Genomic DNA, 22,020 nt, shown 5'->3' with positions numbered 1-22,020 from the left:
TTAAATTGTTAGTGCAATCGTATTATAACGCGAAACAGTTACGTATGAATGCCAATTCGTTCTCGTTTGAACGCCAAAAGCGCTTACATGAGAACGCCAAAATCGCTTACCTTTGAACGCCAAACACGATCTCGTTTGAACGCCAAACACGATCTCGTTTGAACGCCAAACACGATCTCGTTTGAACGCCAAACACGATCTCGTTTGAACGCCAAACACGACCTCGTTTGAACGCCAAACACGATCTCGTTTGAACGCCAAACACGACCTCGTTTGAACGCCAAAACGCTCTCGTTTAAATGCTAGTGCAAACATATTTGAATGCCAAAATGGCCTAATCTGAATGCTTCGTTAGCGTGAATTTTTGAATATCAATATTAGCGTTCAAATATGAACATTTCGTTAACGTGTACAATTCAATACCACTTTATGCGTTAAAATTTGATTGCTAAGGCGTACCACCACAGTGGCAAGGTATTGAACGCTGAAACATTCAATTTCCAATGTTCTTTTTTTACTGTGTAGAAGCGAGTTCTCATACAAACACAATGGCGCTACGCGGAAGCACTTAGCAATTGCCTACTAAAGGTAGAGGCGTGCGCCAGGTGCACTGGGAGAGTTACGATGGCGCAGGTCACCCATCATTATTTCCAATCCACCTCACCTCCCTTATCCCTGGTTTGCGAGGTTTCCTTCAAAGATTAATTATTGCGGTATAAAGCGGGTCAAAATGGGAATAAGCCTGATTATAATTGGAGGATATTTTCTGTTTATACCGGAATGGTGGGTTAAGTTCCGAGGAAGTTCATTCAATTGTGTCTTTCTCCACACTCAAGTTCGCGCCACTACCTTCTAACCACAATTAATTTTGAGCTTAAAGTTATCCACTTCGTTTTTGCGAGGCGCTAATTAATTGACATACCAAATTGGGCGTCGCTAGCCATATGCTGCACGTAATATTTGGTTTCTCCACGACTCAACAAGTTTGCGATTCTTCTCACCGAGACGTGTGTCTGAAAAGAATAACTTTGCGGATTTGTGTCATTTTGAGATGTTCTAAGTAAAGGGAAGGTCAACAGGAAAAACCTCGACGATTCATTGTTGGGAAAATGTTTTGTAATACAACATGAAACTAATCCCGTTATTTAATGACGCCAACCATAACTTATAAAACATTTTTTCACAGTAGGACGATGACAATCGAATAATACATAATATCAAAAGTATATATATTAAAATTAAAAGTCTCCATCACGCAGGCGAAAGGGTGCCATGTCACACCCGTGTCTAATCCTATTAACTGTACCTACGGTTTCTTGTATTTTGGGCGTATCAAATGACGCATCTAAAACTGTTTGTGATTGGCTGAGAGCTCTTCTTACATTAATGGCAACGATAACAAGGTGGCAAACTGGCAACCACAAAAAAGGTTATATCGTATATACTTTTGATAATATTGAAAATTATGTCTCAAAAACACACCAAATAGTTATATTTTTTTAAAAAAAAAACCTGAAACTTTAAAATTTTTGATTAATAGAAACTAAGAAGATAAAAGTAGATTTATCTTTTAACCTTCCCTCGTACAGTTCTTACCAAAACTAGGGTATTTACTAAATCCGGAAACGTAAGCATTGACGACGCTAATAGTCGTACCAACTGAATGGACACGAAGGCTTTCCTCGAGGTGAGAACGTTAGCTTCGTCAATTAACACGTACATGGCGAAACACGGTGTAGTAATCTGAATATTAAATAACAATATCTGTAGGACCTTAAAATCAATATGGAGATAAAGAATGTGTATGCTCTGAAGATGAATCTTTAACAAAAAGTGCTGGCAGTAAAACCAACTCCATCCCGCGCGTTCTTATTTTACCGCTGAAATCAGTGAGCACAAATAAGATGGAGAGTCAAAAGCTCAGACCATCTAACCCATGGACAGGCAAAGCCATGTAAATCCGCGGTAACAAGTGGCAATGCGTAGCACGCGCCCTCACGCGTCTACCGACCGCCGAAATTTATCGCCAAATGTCACGTGACCTGAAAGAAAAATTCGCCTGTAATGGTTCGGGATATTTTTGAGCCGGGGCTCATAGTCTTGTCGATTGTTGACTTTGTGTTAGCTCAGACGTGTTAGGGACAACTCAAACAACCTAACCGAAACTTTAATTACATTTAATTTAAAATTGCCAATAATAAGATGTAGTTACTGGTGACTGGAGGCCTCTATTCCTCAAAAAACCAAATGGTGCTAGTTTTACTAGGGTTTGGTGAAAAACTTCCAACATCCGCCGCCACAGCGCTAATGTCAGGCGTTGCTCTAGGTAAGCAAACCTAGCTCCCTATTCAGATGCCTGTCCATAGGTTAGGTGGTCTGAGGTCAAAGATAGAAGGGAGGTAACTATAACGGCCGGCCAACATAGCTCTCACGCGCACCTATCTCGGCGCACAGCCGAGGAGTAAGACGTCACGTGATCCGTTGAGAAGGTAATTCAAAAAGGGTAGACAAGAAAATATGGCTAGAGGCTCACGCCTCAGCCGTAATAGACCCAACCAACAAAAAAACAAGTTGGCTTGCTTTCGTCTCCATCTAAGGGATAGGATCACGTGATTAACAAAGTTGACTGTAGTACCATCTGTCGTTGAGCGACGAAAATAAATCTTTATTTTGCTGATTGGATTAGAGTCTGACTATTGGAGTAAAATATGTTCTGAGCACGGCAAAATCAAGCCAATCAGGTTATCCCTTTCTCGCCTCAAAATCCGAGAACGAGATCTGAGCCGTTATAAAATTTCAAAAGATTTTTTGGCGGAAACGTAAGCAAACTGATTTTTTTCCTCTCCGTTGCACCGACTGCGCATGTGGCGCACTCTCTTAGACAGCCACTGGCACTGGTAACGTTTTTGAAGGGGGGGGGGTGACGAAGAATTTGGTCTCTCCGACCAGGGTTGGCAAAAATCCGGATAATTTGAATAAAATCCAGACCAGTGGTTTTTATTGGATTAAACCGTATTTTATTGGATTTATCCGGATTGTTTAAAAACACGAGTCATTTTAGGTTTTTTTGAAGGCAAAGTACTTCTGTTTAGCTCTTATTTAAGCTTTGGGGCACTGAGTCCCCAACCGCTAGCCCTGGTTCCAATATAAAATCGTCTGCAAGTTTAACTGCTAAAATGTTTTCATGAAATATATTTCTTTCCTAAGTGCACGAGCCTAACATTAGCGCGGCTCCAGTGGAGCCCTTAAAAGGGGACTTTCCTTCTAAACTCCGGGTTTGGCTTGGTAAAGGCTAGTGGGCGGGATTTATACATGCACGTATAAATCTCGCCCACAAATGCCTCTAGCTTTCCCAAGCCAAAACTGAACTGCTGGAGTTCGTAAGGAAAGTCAACTTGTAGGGGATCCACAGGAACCACACTCTGTTTTAAGTTCGAGTAATACTGGTAAAATATTGTAAGCTGTAACTAGACAGTAACTGGTAATATAACTATTAGTTTTATCATTTATAATAAATAATCTTTAGTTGTCGCTTCCTATACTTTTGCCTTGTTTCTGGTTGTATTTTGATTATTTTTATGGCACAAAATTGATTTTTTCCCCATTCATAATTAAGCCGGATATTTTAGGTGGATTTTTTTAAGTGGATTAATCCGGATTAAACCAGGTGGTTTAAACCGGACTGGATAGGTAGTTGCCAACCCTGTCTCCGACTCTCCTTTCTATTTGCTCTCACCCCTGAAATGTGGCACACCTCTACGTGCCCCCAATACTCCGTTCCATTTTTTCCATAAATTGCTTTCCCCCACTCTATTCGGGAAAGTAGGGCTTTCATACAACCGGGCTGCCAGGCCTTTAGTGCGGTTTCTGATAGGAAACCGATCTCCATGATTATAAGCACTGAGCGCATTTAGTCTTTGAGCTCGGCATTATCTATCCATTATCCACGTTATTTTATCTTTATCCATACTCGAAAATTATCCACAGATCTTACATGTTAAATCGTATTACAATCCACAACTTTGTTTATAAATAATCGGTTATCCACCAATTTGTGGATAATGGATAGAAAATGCCGAGCTCTGTTTAGTCTTGGCTTTATAAGTTGCGAAACGGCAAGCTGAAACTTCACTTAAGCGATTAACCCTTTTCTAAATTTTTCCAAACAAAACCGTCTGCTACTGCCGATAGCCGAAACGCGGTGCACGTTACAAGGCTGCCGGACTAACAAAATGTAAAATCCACAAAATAGCGGAAGATTGACTAGTCCATTTATATACTTTTATTTGGTCTTTGTCGACTATTACGGTTTTCCTACCCCCATTAATGGAACGGTGTATTATCGATAATAATACCAGAATCCATTAAATTAGCCTAGGAAATAATCAAATACAATAGCTGGTATAGGATACGTCTATGCTGGGTTAAGAGATGCTTTTAACTCCGTGGATGAGGGGTTCGTTTTTCCACTTTCCCAATCCTGTCAGCAATCTTTCTTCACGTGATCGGGGCATGACTTCTTCAGCCCATGAACGCTGTATCTCGAACTCTATATTACCACAACCCACCCATAAAGGTAACTGGGCTCGTTTAGAGATTTAATTTTAATTAAACATTTTTCAGATCGCAGCCGGGATTCGAACCCGGGTCGCTCACGCAGTAGTAAGACATTCTACCACTGAGCCATAGAGACTTGATAGAAAATCCGTGATTTTATCCTTAAGCTTTATCTCTAAAATGTCGGGGCGATGTGGGGTGAGGTACCTCTTAATCTGCGGGGTCGGATACTTTGAATTTTTATCTGTGGGGTCGGATTTTTTTAAGGGTCTTTGAATTTTTTTTCTCTTTTTAGCCACATCGTAGTATACGATAGCCTCTTAGTTTGACCCGAGCCGAAATAGTAGTAGTAGTTGTTGTGACCGGAGGTTTCGCCTGCGCTTTCGTTATCGTTAGTTTTTAGCTTAAAAGGAACTCCATTCTCTCATTAGGGTAAGGTAGAGAGGGGTTATCCACTCATTAGGGTAGGGTATAGAGGGGCTATTCACTCGTACGATGTAGCTACTATTACGAGCCCTTGGGCCGTCTTGTTTTCATTAATAGGTTTATGAAGAGTCATAAAAGACCGAAAGGCACCCTATCCCCCTGCTATGCTAGAAAGGGCTCGGTTTGTACAGTGGGAGGGGGGAGGGCGTTTTCCGGTCCCTTTAGAGATCAAGCGTTCATTTTCAGCCAATAGCTATTTCTCTCCCAATGGGGCAAATTTTGGCGTACGAGTCGCAAATAAACCGGAGACCTGAGAAACGTTATCGCGAGGTGGCGAATGTGTTGCCCCTTCAAGAGAGGGGAGTCTCTAACCTCGCTTTTAGTTACTTTCTAGGCTAATTTAATGGACTTCTGACAATACCCACTTCTTGTAAATGTTTTACGTTCTTACCAAAACCGGTATGATTGCAGTTATAAACATATTTATTGCTGTAAAGATTCCTTGTTTCTTCATGAGTGCAATTTCTTTCTTCCTGATTTCAAGAATGATTCTGTGGAATGATCTCTCCCAGGCGTACAGCTTCAAGACGCGGATTCCGGTCAAGATTTCGCTCATCATTTTCATTCTGTTGTCCTTCAGCTTCATCAGCTCAATCTAAGAAAGAAGATATATGAAAGAAACCAGTTAACAGAAACTTCTCCCGTTGGAGAAGGAACGGCCACGGTCGTTTAATTGGGTTTTTTAGCCACATCGTAGCCAATAGCGGTTTCTCTCCCGAAAGGGCAAATTTTGGCGTTAGTCGGCCGACTGGGTGTTTGGTTGTGTGGGAGCAGTGGGAGGCAAGGGGTGAAATACCATAGTCAAATCAACTTGGAATGCTGTAAATGAGGTACTGAAATGAGGTAAATTTGGTGAATAGAGGATTAAATTAAGGTTTTTATATGGGCAAATAATATTTGTAAATGGCGTGAATAGATCACACAAAAATCGTTCTCGTTTGAATTTTAATCCAATCCTATTACAACGCGAAACAGTTAAGCATGAACGGCAATTTTTTCTCGTTTGAACGCCAAACACGCTCTTGATTGAACACCAAAAAGCTCTCGTTTAAATGCTAGTGCAATCATATTTGAATGCTAAAATGACCTAATCTGAATGCTTCACAAGCGTGTACTTTTTAATATCAATATTAGCGTTCAAATATGAAAATTTCGTTAACGTGAACAATTGAATACCACTTTATGCGTTCATATTTGATTGCTAATGCGTACCACCACAGTGGCCAGGTATTGAACGCTGAAATATTCGATTTCGAATGTTCTTTTATACTGTGTATATTATAACGCGAAACGGTTACGTATGAACGCCGAAAACTCTTACATTTGAGCGCCAACTACGCTCTCGTTTAAATGCTGGTGCAATCATATTTGAATGCAAAATGCCCTAATCTGAATGCTTCATTATCGTGAATTTTTGAATATCAATATTAGCGTTCAAATATGAACATTTCGTAAACGTGTAGAATTGAATACCACTTTACTCGTTCAAATTTTATTGTTAATGCGTACCACCACAGTGGCAAGGTATTGAACGCTAAAACATTCAATTTCGAATGTTCTCTTTATACTGCGGACACCAGCTATTGCAATTGATTACTTCCTAGGCTAATTTAATGGACTTCTGGCTCTCTAATAGAAAAATCTAGATTCTCTCATTATGGTCCACTCTTTTTAAATATATCAGTTCATCATTAATGATTTTAACAGTTTTGTTCTTGACACAGATACCAACACTTTTAGACCTAGGAGACTCCACTTTCCGTCACTGTCGGAACACGGAAACGCGAAATAAATGAATGATTATCTAGACTATAGAGGGCGCTAGAATATTCCCAAAAATATAAGCCCCTCCCTCATATTTTGAAAAGTATGACTTCATGGCGCCAGCATTTCCACATTGTAGAAGAATCGATAAAAAATCACTTGATTTTTCACTTCACCCTCCCTTTAAAGTCAGTGGTGTTTTGGTTGGATAACAGTTACCTGCAAATCTTTGGTTTTCTTGGTACTGAGATAGTTTAGCGGTAGAAGAACGATAATAGGTACGATGCCAGCAAAGGCTGAATAGCCCAGTTCTCGAAACATGAAGGTGAAGCACAGCACTGTTTGTACCGGTACCGACCACAAGAGGCCCAGTTGCGGCGACAGAATTTGGAATCTGTTCGTGTCGACGTACATCGTGTTCAGTATTTCGCCCATTGTCAAGTCGCGTCGATCACAGCTCGTCAAGCGAAATGTCTGCTTCGACGAATATTATTAATGAACTAGCGTCTAACTAAACCACGATAACTCTAACTTACTTTTTTGTACAACACGTGCATGGTGGCGGATTTAAGTCTCAGTCCTAGTTTGGTATGGAAAATGGCGCTGCCCTCTTGTAACAAGGATTGCGCAAGACCGGCCAAACCGTAAAGGAAAGCGTAGAAAGTCCCCTTCCACAAAGGATCTTCGCGATTTGAGTAATCAATAATGGTACTGAAAACAAAAGTCAATTAACTTGGTCAAAGATTTACTGCAGCATGTCTAACCATTTGAAATCTCAACATCTTTTAGAATAAGTTTTAAAGAATATTCTGAGGAATGCAAGTATTTAGCTAAACAGAACTGACCCACATAAACAGAAAATGTTACTGATCATGTGATTGGACCTTTCTCCGCGCTTCAGTACAAGCAACGAAAAAAATGAAAGCATCGAAGGAACTTAATTTCACGCTTTAAGTGTGTACCCGTAATTCCAACACTCGAACCCTGTCCCGTGATCCTGTTGTTATTACCAATAAGTCCCGATTTCGACGTAAATTGTCTGATTATTTTAAACTCTATACCTTAGCTTAGTTTTTAGATCGTTTGTTCACCTTACTTGCCTCCCCCCATAGCAGGCCCCTCCATTACAATTGTAAGCCATTCAGATGCATGGCTCTGTGGGCAATTGTATATAAATAAATGACTGTTGTTGTTATTTGAATTTAATCTTATATTCCAGATTGTGACGTCTCTTATTAGGGATGCACCGATATGTGTACAGCCGATATATCGAAAATTCGTAGCCGATATATCGAAAATTCGTAGCCGATATATCGGCCGATATTATCGGTCCATAAAAAAATATTATTTTTCCATGAATATCGTTTCCAAGGGTAGAATCAGCATTATTTTGGACCATTTACCTTTTTACTTTGTTTTATTACAGGCATTGCCACATGTCTTTCGTTTAATGTGGTACCGTACCGTTACATATTTTAGCCTTAACCCTTTCCCTTAAAAATGGTATGGTCAAAGTTAAATCCTTGCTTGGTTTTAAGTAAAAATGCAGCTCCTTTTCTTGTTCAACATGAAGTAGCGTTATAAGCAAACTTAGGGACCACAAGTGAAAAGTTCAAAGTGTAAATTAGTGACACCAAGAGAGCGTCTGTTGAAAATAAGTGTATGAAATTTGAATTGATGTGCATTTTTTTTGAATGTTTTAAAGAATTAGGCCTAATTCACGCGCGCGCAAAAATATTCATGTTTATTGAGTTTGTATTCATTTGTGTTTATATTCATTTGTGTTTTATATTTTTTGTAAACCTTGGAATATTATCGTTCCTTGCAAAAACAGTATAGAAAGCTTTAGTCGGATATTTGTGTAAGAAAAATAAGTATAACTGCTTTAAACAGAATCTTTGACCGAAGGGATCGGTTCGCTTGAAAAACAAAGTAATAAAACTTGTTAGCTTGGATAGGACAGATCAAAGATTCAGGGTATTATATGACATGCACGTGCATTAGTGAAAAGTGAAAGTTAAGATAAATAAAAGAGAAAATGAGGGGATAGAATAATAAGGGTAAAGGCCGATGCTCTGGCCAAAATTGCAAATTGGTAAAAACATAAACTGAACTTTGAATATGGGGGTTGAAAATTGAAATGGGAAATGGAACTTTGAAACCTAGCTAGGAGTCCTGACTTGGACGTAAAAGAATAATCACTTTGGAATGGGCTAGCGAAGAAGCTAGACGCCCTTAGTAGGACAAAAAAAATGAAGCTCAGACCTAGGCAAGGAGCTATAGTCTTCGGACATAATAATTAAAAAATGGAACTTAGAAAAATTGAAAGGAAATAATAATGGAAATAAGGTAAAGGTTTAGATACCACGGAAATAAGGAAAAGGTTTAGATACCACGAAAATAAAAGAAATGGAAAAGGTTTAGATACCACGAAAATAAAAGAAATGGAAAAGGTTTAGATACCACGGAAAAAATAATACAAAAGAAAAGTTAAAGTAAAGGAACAGTTTGAAATAAAAGAATTTGAGTTGATTGGAATTGAATAAAGCGTTGAATTCGTCTAAAGCAAAAAACTGAGTGACTTTGTTATTGATTGGAGTGATTCTTATAAGTTACGCGACGAACGGGGACTTAAGGTTTCGATTTTTCAGTCGGTCGGAACACTTATAAAAATTTGAGCTCTCCCAAAAATTAAAAGTTAACGGATTAAGCGAATAAAGCTATGAAAGCGAAACATGGTGCCGAAACCCGGGATTGAGTGTACGTAAGAACCTTTAGATTAATAACAAACATTAGCAAAAAAAATGGCAACGGACTTAGAAAGAAATAAAATAAAACGGGACGCCGTAAGACGGTCTATGAAAAAAGCCTTAGACGCTATAAAAACTGAACTGGGAAACGAAGAAGTGGATGAAGAAGTAATTGCGAACAACTTAGCTCAAGTGTCGGCAAGGGAAGGTAAAATTACAAAACTGAACGAAACAATCTCGAAATTAATTACGGACGGTGATAAACTTACTGCGGAAGTGAAAGACGAGGAAGACTGGATAGAGTTTTTAACGTACTGGACAGAGCGTGCAAAAAGATGGCTCGCGAGTAACAAAGAAGACCAGACGACGACGGAAAACAACAGCGCGAGCGTCCAGCCAACAGTATTCGGGAATCAAACTCCAGCAACTGTGAAATTGCCTCAAATCAGTATCAGGAGATTCAGCGGTGGACTAGAAAACTGGCAACGATTCTGGCCTCAGTTCAACGTAGCAGTCAACCAACAACAACTGGATGCAGCGGCTAAGTTGATATATTTACGTTCTTATTTAGAAGGTCAAGCCGAAAAGGCTATTGACGGTATAGAACATTTTAAAATAGCGGCAGATATTTTAGAAGAAAGATATGGTAGAAAAGAAATGATAACTAGTGCACGAATTAATAATTTGTTAAAATTAAAACCAGTTCATGATTCAACTAATGTCGAAGCATTGAGGCACTTGCACGATTCTTGCCAAATAGAAGTTAGAAGTTTCGAGGCGTTAGGACAACTCACAGTTCAAAATATGGAATTATACGCGCATATTTTAGGGGGATTAATTCCATTGGATTTGTTAGAAGATTTTGGGAAAGAGGATAAAGAAAGGGGATCTTGGACAGTAGATAATGTGTTGAATTTTTTAAGGAAAACAATAGAAAGAAAAGAACAGGCTATGGCTATACATAGAACAGGGAGAATGCAAATAAAGCAGAGTCAACCCCAAAAGGATAAACCCAAGCCCTCACAAAATACCCACCTAAAATCACTGGCGTCAGCCACGGCTCTAAGTATTCCCAGTACAAATACCAGATATCCTTACAATTGTGTGTTTTGTAATGAATCGCATCCCTATTATACCTGTATGAAAGTTCCCGCAAAAGAAAAAAGGGAAATAGCAATACGCCGAAGGCTGTGTTTTTTGTGTTTGAGAAGTGGTCATAAAGCGAGTCATTGCAAAACAAAGTTTAGACAATGTCAACATTGTGGGAGATCACACAACAAAATTCTTTGCATGGATATGGATAGATATATTTACAATCAAAACAGGCAGGGGTTTAATAGGCCTAATGGAAGACAGGACAGACAAATTCCTGAAAGTAACGATGCAAATCAGGATAATCAAAAACAAAATAGTGCAGGTGAATCAAACCCATCTACAAGTCAAAGTAATAATGAAAATGTTGGAACGTACAGTGCATTAGCACATGATGAAGAAACAGGGGGTGGTGAAATTTACTTGCAAACCTTGAGAGCGGTTATGATAGGCCCAAATGGGGAGGAAGCTAATGTGCGGTGTTTATTCGATGGGGGAAGCCACAGATGCTTTGTAAGAGAAGAAATCGCAAATCAGTTAAAGTTAGAAGAAATAGGCGACGAGACCCTGAATGTATTTCCTTTCGAACGAGAAACACCCATAGTTTCCAACAGACGTAGATTTAAGCTTATCATGAAAAATAGTGAAACTGAAGAACTTGTTGAGATAACGGCGCTTGAAACCCCGTCCATATCAGGTACAATTTTGGCGGTGCCATCAGGTCATATAGTGGAAGAATTAAAAGAAAGAGGTTATCAATTGTCTGACACTCGAGAAAAGAAGAGAAGAGAAAAGGATGATAAAATAGATGTTTTAATTGGAGCTGATTATTTTTGGAAAATAGCGCAGGGGAAGGTGGAGAGAATTAATGAATCTTTAGTTGCGATAGATACGAAACTGGGATGGACCCTGCATGGGGGGGGAAGACACAAAAAATAGAGTGGGAGCTCATGCTATAGCTGTTATGAAAGTATCGGTGGATTCGGTTAGTGAAGAAGACTTGTTGTCGAAACAAATGAAAGCCTTTTGGGATAATGAGTCGATTGGCATTTTGGATAATGCTCATTCGGCAAAAGGAATTGAAGAAAATGAAGTATTGAAAGAGTTTAATGAAAAAATTGAATATAAAAATGGACAATATGAAGTAGCTTTACCCTGGAAAAAGGAAGTACAATTGCTAGGTGATAATCATGAGGTAGCAAAAAGGCGAACTTGGAATTTGATCAAAAAATTGGAAACGAATCCAATTAAGTTAAAAGCGTATGATGAGGTTATTCATGAGCAACTAGAATCAGGAATAATTGAAAGAGTCCCAAGTAAGTTTGAGTACCCCCACCAAAGGGACCATTATACTATTTACCACATCAGGGAGTGTTTAGGGAGGAAAGAGATACAACAAAGTTAAGAATTGTTCAGGACGCGTCTTCTCACGCAAAAGGCATGCCCTCGCTAAATGATTGTTTGGAGGCAGGACCAAATTTACTGCCGGACCTTTTTCGCATATTGGTGCGCTTTAGGGAGAAAAAAGTAGGAATAACGGGGGACATAGCCAAAGCCTTTCACACTATAGGGATCGCGGAGAAAGACAGGAACGCCTTGCGTTTTCTTTGGATTGAGGGGTTAGATCACCCACAAAAACAAAATTTAGTAGAGTATCGAATGACTAAAGTCCCCTTTGGGGTAACCACTTCGCCTTTCCTATTGAATGCGACCATTTTACACCACTTAGAGAAAACAAAAGAAAAATACCCCGCGGCAAGTGAAAGTTTAGAAAAAGATAGATATGTTGATGATTTAGTTACGACAAAGGATAACCCCGATGAGGCAGACCAATTAATCAATGATGCAACCAAGATATTGTCAGAAGCGGGAATGAATTTGAGAAAAATAAGAAGTAATTCGAAAGAAATAAGAACCAAGTGGGGGTCACATGATAAAAGTCAGGAACAGAAAGGTCTACCTAATCCTACAAATACCAAGGTTTTGGGGATGTTATGGGATGAAATGACAGACAATTTGTCTTATGAAGTTACGTCACTTTTGGAATTTATGATAAATAAAGAAAATACTAAAAGTGGAGTACTGAGAGCTGTAGCACGTATCTTTGACCCTATGGGTTTATTGGCCCCGTTCACAATCCGGGCAAAATTCATATTTCAAGAACTGTGGGTTAGAAAAATAGACTGGGATGAGGATTTACCTAAAGACTTAGAAACAAAATCTAATGATTGGTGTAATGAACTATCAAAATTGATAGAATTTGAAATACCCAGGTTTTTCTATAAAAATCAATTAGATTTGAAACCAGAAGCAATAGAATTACATGGTTTCGTAGACGCAAGCGAAAGTGCATATGCGACAGTGTTCTATTTAAAATGTATGTATCCTAATGGTGAAATTAATTCAATACTGATCGCGTCAAAAGTAAGAGTAACCCCGTTGGGGAATCAAAAATTAACAATACCACGGCTAGAACTGATGGGTGCATTAATAGGCGCTCGATTGAACAATACATTAATGGACACGTTGACAATTAAGCCACAAAAAGTAATAATGTGGTCAGATTCGGAAATAGTATTAGCATGGATCCGCGGATCTCCTGGCCGATGGAAACAGTTTGTCCAAAACAGAGTGCGCGAAATACATACGCGAACGGAACCAGAAATATGGCATCATTGTCCGGGCAAAGAAAACCCCGCTGACCTTCCAACTCGAGGGAAGTCTTTAGAAGAAATCGCCTCAAGCGATCTTTGGTTACATGGACCAACTTGGCTTAGAGAACATATAGATCTAGTAAATGAAGAGGATAATTTTGGAGAAAACCAAGAATTGCCGGTTGAAATACAGGATGAGTTAGAAAAGAAAGAAGTAGTCGCTTATATGAATCCGGTACAGAAATATGAAGGGTTATTGAATTTGAAAAAGTATAGCAGTTTGAACCAAGTCCTAAACATAACGGCGTGGATTATGCGTTTCATCCATAACACAAGAAATAAGGTACAAGAAAGAAAAAAGGGTCCGATGACAGGGGAAGAAGTAATGAATGCTGAAGTGTTTTGGGTGAAGAAAGCGCAAAAAGAAGATTTTTTTGATGAAGTAAAAAGTTTGGAAAATGGACAAGAAATATCGAGAAAATCAAGTATCACATCACTGAACCCGTTTTTGGATAAACAGGGGGTCATGTGTGTGGGAGGGCGCTTAGACGCGGCCAAAATCACTTACCGGGAGCGACACCCATGGATATTGTCAGGAACTCATCAACTATCATAATTAATTGGATGGCAAACACACGTAAGATTGAAACATGCAGGTAAAAGCGAAGTATTGACGGAAATTAGGGAACACTATTGGATACCAAAGATTAGGCAATTAGTGAATAAAGTCATTTATTCATGCCCAAGATGCAAGCGATATAAAGCCAAGCCTATGAAAGCAGAAATGGCGCCACTTCCGGACGCAAGGATCAACCCAGCTCCACCCTTCGAAATTTGCGGCATAGACCACGGTGGTCCTATATATGCAAAACCAGATAAAAAATGTTACTTCGTAGTTTTCACCTGCGCAGTAACACGTGCTGTCCACCTAGAATTAGTTACGGACCTCACAACAGAAGCCTTTCTTATGGCATTTCGACGGTTTATTGCGCGAAGAGGAGTGGTCAAAATAATTTACAGCGATAACGCGGCAAATTTTAAACGCGCAGACGCGGATCTAAAAATCTTGCAAGAAAAAATGAGAAGTCCAGAAGCAATGGAGTATTATGGAAGTTTAAAAATAAAGTAGAGATACATAGCAGACAGGGCCCCCTGGTGGGGGGGATTTTGGGAAAGGATGGTGCGTTCCGTTAAGGAACCCCTCCGCAAGATACTAGGAAGAGCCCACCTAACATACGAAGAAATAGAGACTCTTCTCATTGAAATTGAAGCGACAATAAACTCCCGCCCTATCACATACATTTATGAAGACCCAGGAGAGCCAAGGCCATTAACGCCAGCTCATTTTCTAGTGGGGAAACGACTGACAACTCTACCATCACAAACGTTTACAAATGAAGATGTGCCAACGGTAACAAAACGCGAAATTATTAAACGCTTGAAATACAGACAAACTGTTTTGGATCGGTTTTGGATCCGTTGGAAAACCAATTATTTGCTAGAGTTGAGATCGGCTCATCACCGAACACAATTGAAAGGTGAACCAAGTAAAGAATTAAAATTAAATGATGTTGTTTTGGTAGAAGACGCTATGAAACCACGAGCAATGTGGAAATTAGCTGTAATAGAACAAGTAATGAGAGGTAGGGACGAAATCATACGTTCATGTATGATAAGACTGCCGAACGGTAATCGACTACGTCGACCCGTTCAACTTTTATATCATTTGGAAATTTAAAGTTTGATGAAAGACAACTCTCTTTCTTGAACTACTTAAAACGTAGTTCAAGGGGGGAGTGTTGAAAATAAGTGTATGAAATTTGAATTGATGTGCATTTTTTTTGAATGTTTTAAAGAATTAGGCCTAATTCACGCGCGCGCAAAAATATTCATGTTTATTGAGTTTGTATTCATTTGTGTTTATATTCATTTGTGTTTTATATTTTTTGTAAACCTTGGAATATTATCGTTCCTTGCAAAAACAGTATAGAAAGCTTTAGTCGGATATTTGTGTAAGAAAAATAAGTATAACTGCTTTAAACAGAATCTTTGACCGAAGGGATCGGTTCGCTTGAAAAACAAAGTAATAAAACTTGTTAGCTTGGATAGGACAGATCAAAGATTCAGGGTATTATATGACATGCACGTGCATTAGTGAAAAGTGAAAGTTAAGATAAATAAAAGAGAAAATGAGGGGATAGAATAATAAGGGTAAAGGCCGATGCTCTGGCCAAAATTGCAAATTGGTAAAAACATAAACTGAACTTTGAATATGGAGGTTGAAAATTGAAATGGGAAATGGAACTTTGAAACCTAGCTAGGAGTCCTGACTTGGACGTAAAAGAATAATCACTTTGGAATGGGCTAGCGAAGAAGCTAGACGCCCTTAGTAGGACAAAAAAATGAAGCTCAGACCTAGGCAAGGAGCTATAGTCTTGGTTTAGATACCACGGAAATAAGGAAAAGGTTTAGATACCACGAAAATAAAAGAAATGGAAAAGGTTTAGATTCCACGAAAATAAAAGAAATGGAAAAGGTTTAGATACCACGGAAAAAATAATACAAAAGAAAAGTTAAAGTAAAGGAACAGTTTGAAATAAAAGAATTTGAGTTGATTGGAATTGAATAAAGCGTTGAATTCGTCTAAAGCAAAAAACTGAGTGACTTTGTTATTGATTGGAGTGATTCTTATAAGTTACGCGACGAACGGGGACTTAAGGTTTCGATTTTTCAGTCGGTCGGAACACTTATAAAAATTTGAGCTCTCTCAAAAATTAAAAGTTAACGGATTAAGCGAATAAAGCTATGAAAGCGAAACAGCGTCAGTGTCGACTTCGATTGTTTGCGGGAGGTATGGGAAACTAGGGAAATTACGTTCTCATAGTCGTGAACAACGGCATTAAACTGAGATTGTGGAAAACCATGCATTTTTAAAGGGAAATGTTAAATTGAGGAAATAAATTTCTGTGATGTGTTTCAATTAGTATTCATTGAGTACCTTATAACTTGCCAAATTTTTCCCGGAAATATCGGTTTACATGAAGCCGATATTGGCCGATACCAATAAGAAAAAGATAGGCCGATATATCGTTGCATCCCTATCTCTTATATGACTGAAAAGGTGAATTTGTTTACCCTGTTAAAAGGGCAGGACAGATAGACACCACGTCGGACAGAAACTGAAAGACTATTCCAGCCATCAAGCAAAGCCCAACTGTCCTCAACAAGGGCCAAGCGATGGATTGTTCTTCCGAAAGGCTTTTCATTTCCATTTCATTGATAGCACTACTTGTCTTAGTCTGGGTCTTCCAGTGTTTTTCGAAAATGCGCGATACAGTCAGCGCTCGCTCCGCGTCATTCAACTCGTACACATCCGATGGCTCAAGGTTTTTCTTCCAACCTTTCCACAGGGCACTACAATACGTTTCAATTTTAAATGAAAAACTTGAAAGTTAGAATTAAATGAAAATTAACTAAGCTGTAATAACTTGTTCAAGTAAGGGGAATTTATGAGAAAGCTAGAAAGGGACCAGATTTAGGGCTGCGCGAATGGTCGAATTTTCGAATAGTATTAGTTTAAGTCGAATCGAGTATTCGATTCGACGAATCGAATTTGGCATTTGGAGAAAACTGGTATTCGAACCATATAAATGATAAAACCGATTATTCGTAAAGAAACTTGAATAACCGTTTTAAATACGAATACAGTTCCCTAAACCCAGTCATCGTTTTCAAGGGGTTAAATTCGAATAATCGAATTAAAAACCGAGTAATAAAATTTTCGAGCACTCGTTTTGAAAAAAAAAAAATAGTATTGCTAGACATATTTAGAAAAAGATTAATCGTTTTAAAACGAATATTCGTCTGGTAAAACCAAGTAATCGAATTTTCGAGTACTCGTTTCTTTTTTTCAAAACGAGTGCAAGAACTAGATTTTTGAATAACGAGTAATATTCGTTTGATCGAGTATAGTCGATTCAGATTTCTAATAGGAGATTTACTATTCGATTCGGTTTGAATTTGAAAAGCCACTATTGGCACAGCCCTGAGCCCTAAGACTTACCTGGTAAGCCATGAGTGAACCACGCGTGAACAAAACGACGCATCTTCTTCCCTTGATTTCTTAATGTTTGAAAATAAGCATTAAAAAAATAAGGCATTGAATTAGAAAACTGAAGTGCATCAGTTCCAGGGTTCGAATTAAAAAACCCCAGGCCAGGCCAGAAAAAACCCAATTAACAAAACCCATCACTAAGACGTTCAATTTTGATAAATTTGAATGCTAGAATAATTTCATTTCAAAGATTTTTGTTGTTTCAACTTTAAAAGTACTATTTTTATATTTATTATTTTTAATGAAACATTTTAAGACTTTTCTATTAAGCAGTTACTTTTGAATGACAATCTAACATGCACGCAACTGCTAAAGATACCCCCCCCCAATTAAACCCGGTTTTTTTAACCCTGATCTGTTCAATAATATACATCGTATTGAAATCATGGTGTAGTAATATTCTCATAGTATCTAGGCAGATTATGTGGGAATAACTAAATTATTATTAAGCATTACGAATTTCACCTGATTGCACATTGAACCCTGCGCGCACCTGACCTGACGTTACTAATAACCAAGAAAGTTGCAAAGTTAGAAAGACGTCAGAATTATGAGATGTGACGCATAGCACTTGAGACCCGCCCACAAGACATGCGTAGACATTAACATGAAATATTTGGGGGTACAAAGATTCCTATTAGCGCTATGCATTTCTGTCCACAAGTATGACACTAAAACCTAACTAATAGCTAAATCGAGTACGACAAGCGATAAGGCTATAGAGCTCCAGTCTCGAAATCGGAAATTACATTACTCAAACAACAAAATTCATGGAGTATTACCATTTTGACCTCGATTACATAAGTATGTTTTTCGTAGTTCGGAGAGGCGTCACTCATTGTGTGTAATACGAAGGTAACCACTACTAAAGGGTAAATTACTGACTCAATTACCAACCCGAAAAAGTCGTCTTTTTCATTCTGAAATATTTCACATTTTCATTTTTCAGTAATATTATCAAAAGAATATAGATATGGAAAGTACACTTCGTTGAAATTTGGTCGCGCCGTGTAATATGAGAAGCCCTCCTTTATCCTTGAATAGTGTCAACCCCCATCTGCGTATCGTTACCTTTCCGAATGTGGCACAAGGAACGAGTTGTGAATTGGCTCATAAAGTAGAAAATCCAAGCTCTAGTTCCAAAATTAACAGTTGGATGGCCAGCATAATGTACTATTTTCTATAACCCATGAGACCTCAGATTAACAAGCCCTGGATATGAAAGGGAATAGGGGGGTATGTTTGAATCGGGCATCGGCATCTCTAGCGTCCCTATTGTCGAAACTTGGAATTAAGTCATCCCAAATAGTAAGCGCGTCTGCTACTCTGTTTTATATAAGCCTTGGTTACTTTATATCAGCCGATTCTCATCCGGTACTTGGGACGCTGGACCCGAGGTTTTTATCACTAATAAAAGTAGGTTTTTCGAGGTTTTTAGTTACTTACGTAAAAATTTTCAAAGATGCGAAAAAACCCGTTTACGTTTCGTAGGCCTTGCCTTGCCGGTACAATTCAAACCGCGTTGTCTACATGGGGTGACAAAGTTCTATGTCTGTGGACGCCACATGGCGATACTATTTGAAAACGACCGGTTTTGCTTGCCTTTCACATCCGTGGTTATTAATCTGAGATGACACCGAGAAGCTCTTCCCCTATTGGTTAGTTCCTGTAGCTGTAGGCGGTTAATCGGAGAATAATTTGCTTCTCAGTTTACATTTCGACTACAGCCAAAGGCAATGAATTCTTAATGAAGTGTTCTTTTTAAAATCTATATACTTTTGATATTATTATAAAACGTTAAAGAAACCATGGCTTATACCTGGAAATAGTATTTCATGATGGTGGATCTCAGTGTGATAGTGTGCGTTAGTGTTAAGAGGAACCAAAACATTGTCAGGATTCCAGACAACACCGTGCCACCCCCTCTGCCGTAAATTATGAGGAATAATGCCAAGATCTGCAGCGTGGGAGTTTATTTTATTTAATCAAAACGTTTTAGACTTTTAAAATTGTCTTACGTAAGTTCCAAATTGAAGGACAACAGCCAAATTATCAACGACTTCCAAATCGCCGTAGTGTATTTGTTTAGCAAATTTTAAGACGCTAATTGCGGCCAGTAACAAAACCAATATCTGAAAACAAAAATCAAAACCAGCACCTACTTAATACCTCTCCGAGAGACGATGACGTCACGGAGAGGTATTATACTGGACGTGTCTGTGAATGAAGGGGGGGGTCTGTCACCGCGTTCGCAGATGGCAAATCGGAGCAAACTTGTTCGCAGAAAGCAATGTTATCGTTAAGGTTAAGATGTACGCGGCGATCTGCTAGGTTTACGAGAAACGTCTAACCCCTCAATGGCAGGGCTTCCACGAAAGGTTCACGCAATTGCGGGTTTTCTTACCATTTATTGTGAATCAATCGCCTTATATACCCTAAATTTCCAAAAATTTCCAAAAATTGCTAAAGAGGTATACGCTTGTATTCAAACGTCAACAATAGCCATGTTTAAAATGAATTTAGGAATGAAGTTTCTTAAAAATTGACGATAAAAAACGTTTCGACTCGGAGAGGTTAATTTTGGTTTCCCAAGTTTTTAGCTAGGTGTGGTTATGTTCTTGCCCTGATGGTTTGTGTGTGTATGCATGTTCGTGCCCACTGCCCGGGGTACGCCATTAACAAGTGTGGCTAGAAACCGATTGAGACAAGATCCGCTACCACACTGGAGCTCGTTATGTGAAATAATTGCATTAAAAAGTACATTAAATCCATTGTATTCGTTAACAGCAATTTTCCGATTTCGGACGGACGTAAAACAAATTGGATTGGACCCTTGTTAATAAGAGATCCTCTTCCGGCTCTTGGAAGTATTGGGAAAAAAACAACATTGGTATCGTTGAAAACATCTCTTGACCCTTCAATGTGTGTGTATATGTCTATATATGTTTGTGGATTGTCTGTGGAGCCTGGATAGACGAAAACACCTTTTTTATAGCTAGATGTGGTAAGAACTTAATTTACCCCAACCTTTCGGCCATATCGAATATTACCTTATCGAGTTAGTAAACATGAATACTGTACTCCATTCGCACATACGAAACTAGGAAGCCCTCCCCACCCCAACCACACCTAGCTAATACGTAAAATGTTTTACGTGACTTGTTAAGTATAAAAGTGGCAAGAAAGCGCGCATCCCGTCACGGCCCATGTCGAATGCGTATTGGGGGTAAAAGGACTTACACATTTCGTAATGAAAAGATGAGAACAGCGAAAGTTTCGCCGCTCCGACTTGGCAATCAACGCGACTTCCAACGGAAGGAACAACCAGAGTATCGCGCATGGCACCCAGACCAGGATGGTCTTTTGAAAACAAGGAGTGAAGTCTGGATCATCCGTGTACCATGTCAAATTGCTGTCCTATTGAATGTAATTACAGAGTTCATAATTAAAACGCAAAAGCCATCTATTAATATATTCAGAACCTTGGTAAAATAAGAAACACGTAACATACCCAAAATGGAGATTTACAAAAGTCATCTAATATGATGGAACCCATTTGAAGATGAATAACACTAACTTTGAGCAATTTCTTAACAGGCTAGTCGCTGTGATGTTATCCGGCGTCTATCTAATCCTCGCGACGATTCCTAGTAAACCGTTATGGTAAGTTTTTTAAACAGTACATTAAAAGACCTTGAACGAGTCTCACTCGCAAAACACAACTGGATTTCAGAACGAACTCGTCTACATTGGAGCTGAATAACAAAAAACGTCTGCTTCATGAGATAAAATCGTTCTTTTTTGAACTGTACATTTTGTCCTTATATTTAATAGGGAAGATTAATAATCTTTGGATAACTGATTACAGACTATATTTGTAGAACTTATAGTAAAATTTATTTTAACAATTTATCCTTTAATTCGTTTCAATTTAACGAAAGATACGACAGGCTTAAATCTCAAATTAGCAAGAATAAAACCTTGTAAAGGACAGATTGTAAAGAATACATAGCTCTTCTCAAAACAAATCCAAGACGTTGGCCTCAAAAGGGAAGATAATCAGTCCAGGATTTAACGATTGGGCTTATCGGAGATGAATATTTCTTGCCCCTTTTGAGCCTTTGGGGACCCCATATCTACGTTAATCCACCGGGGACCCTTGTCACATGCCTAATGGTATTCAGATAGCCTTTCTCCCCACTAAATAGCCCAGAGGCATCAAAAATGATTGGTTCACTTTTAACGTTAAATCAATCGAAAATATTTCATTCGGCTTATAAGATTCTCCGTTTTCGAAGCAGTTGCTGATGTTTTCACATATTTTGTGTTATGAATATTGAGTGTGCGTAGAGGAAGCAAGTACAATCTTCTGTACCGCAGACCTTGGTAAATACGAGTGTTCTACCTCAAAAACAAAATTCCAGGCTTCTAGCTTTGAACGTTTTTATTCCTCCTTTCAGAAAGCCTTAATACTCGCGATGAAATATTTTTGCTTAAGATAATAATTCTACGAGGTTATATCAGGGGTTATATCAGGAGCACATACAACTAATATGTAAAATATCTGTTTACGTTATATAAATAAAATCTGATAATACGCTAT

The 22,020-nt window shown here is 38.6% G+C and overlaps 2 protein-coding genes across 2 annotated transcripts in view; one reads left to right on the top strand and one right to left on the bottom strand.

The window, feature by feature from the left end:
- Positions 1–21,041, bottom strand: part of LOC149596283 (ATP-binding cassette sub-family C member 1-like) — a 39,141-nt gene extending 18,100 nt beyond the window's left edge. The window contains exons 1-12 of the mRNA XM_089861426.1: positions 20,929–21,041; positions 20,658–20,834; positions 19,436–19,549; positions 19,237–19,374; positions 18,200–18,337; positions 17,367–17,425; positions 16,439–16,717; positions 7,344–7,518; positions 7,027–7,281; positions 5,435–5,638; positions 1,597–1,743; positions 923–1,013 (exon numbers count right to left, since the gene is read on the bottom strand). Coding sequence (XP_089717552.1) covers positions 923–1,013; positions 1,597–1,743; positions 5,435–5,638; positions 7,027–7,281; positions 7,344–7,518; positions 16,439–16,717; positions 17,367–17,425; positions 18,200–18,337; positions 19,237–19,374; positions 19,436–19,549; positions 20,658–20,834; positions 20,929–20,973 — 1,822 coding nt within the window. The 5' untranslated portion in view covers positions 20,974–21,041. The remainder of the gene's footprint in view (positions 1–922; positions 1,014–1,596; positions 1,744–5,434; positions 5,639–7,026; positions 7,282–7,343; positions 7,519–16,438; positions 16,718–17,366; positions 17,426–18,199; positions 18,338–19,236; positions 19,375–19,435; positions 19,550–20,657; positions 20,835–20,928) is intronic.
- On the top strand, positions 8,460–11,588 carry LOC149596284 (uncharacterized). Its single transcript, XM_089861275.1, has 2 exons — positions 8,460–9,225; positions 9,261–11,588. The coding sequence occupies exon 2, from the start codon at positions 9,612–9,614 to the stop codon at positions 11,586–11,588; it is 1,977 nt and encodes a 658-aa protein (XP_089717401.1). The 5' UTR covers positions 8,460–9,225; positions 9,261–9,611.
- Positions 21,042–22,020: the final 979 nt, after the last annotated feature.

The sequence above is a fragment of the Phalangium opilio genome, unplaced genomic scaffold (assembly GCF_054372755.1).
Source record: "Phalangium opilio isolate 3A_F unplaced genomic scaffold, DU_Popi_V2 ptg000390l_1, whole genome shotgun sequence".
In the NCBI taxonomy this organism is placed as follows: domain Eukaryota; kingdom Metazoa; phylum Arthropoda; class Arachnida; order Opiliones; family Phalangiidae; genus Phalangium; species Phalangium opilio.
The sequence above is the reverse complement of the archived record's forward strand: the minus strand, read 5'-3'. Positions and strand labels throughout refer to the sequence as shown.

Excerpts from the sequence above, each read along its gene's own strand:
- LOC149596284 (XM_089861275.1), top strand. The coding sequence starts at position 9,612 with ATGGCAACGGACTTAGAAAGAAATAAAATAAAACGGGACGCCGTAAGA.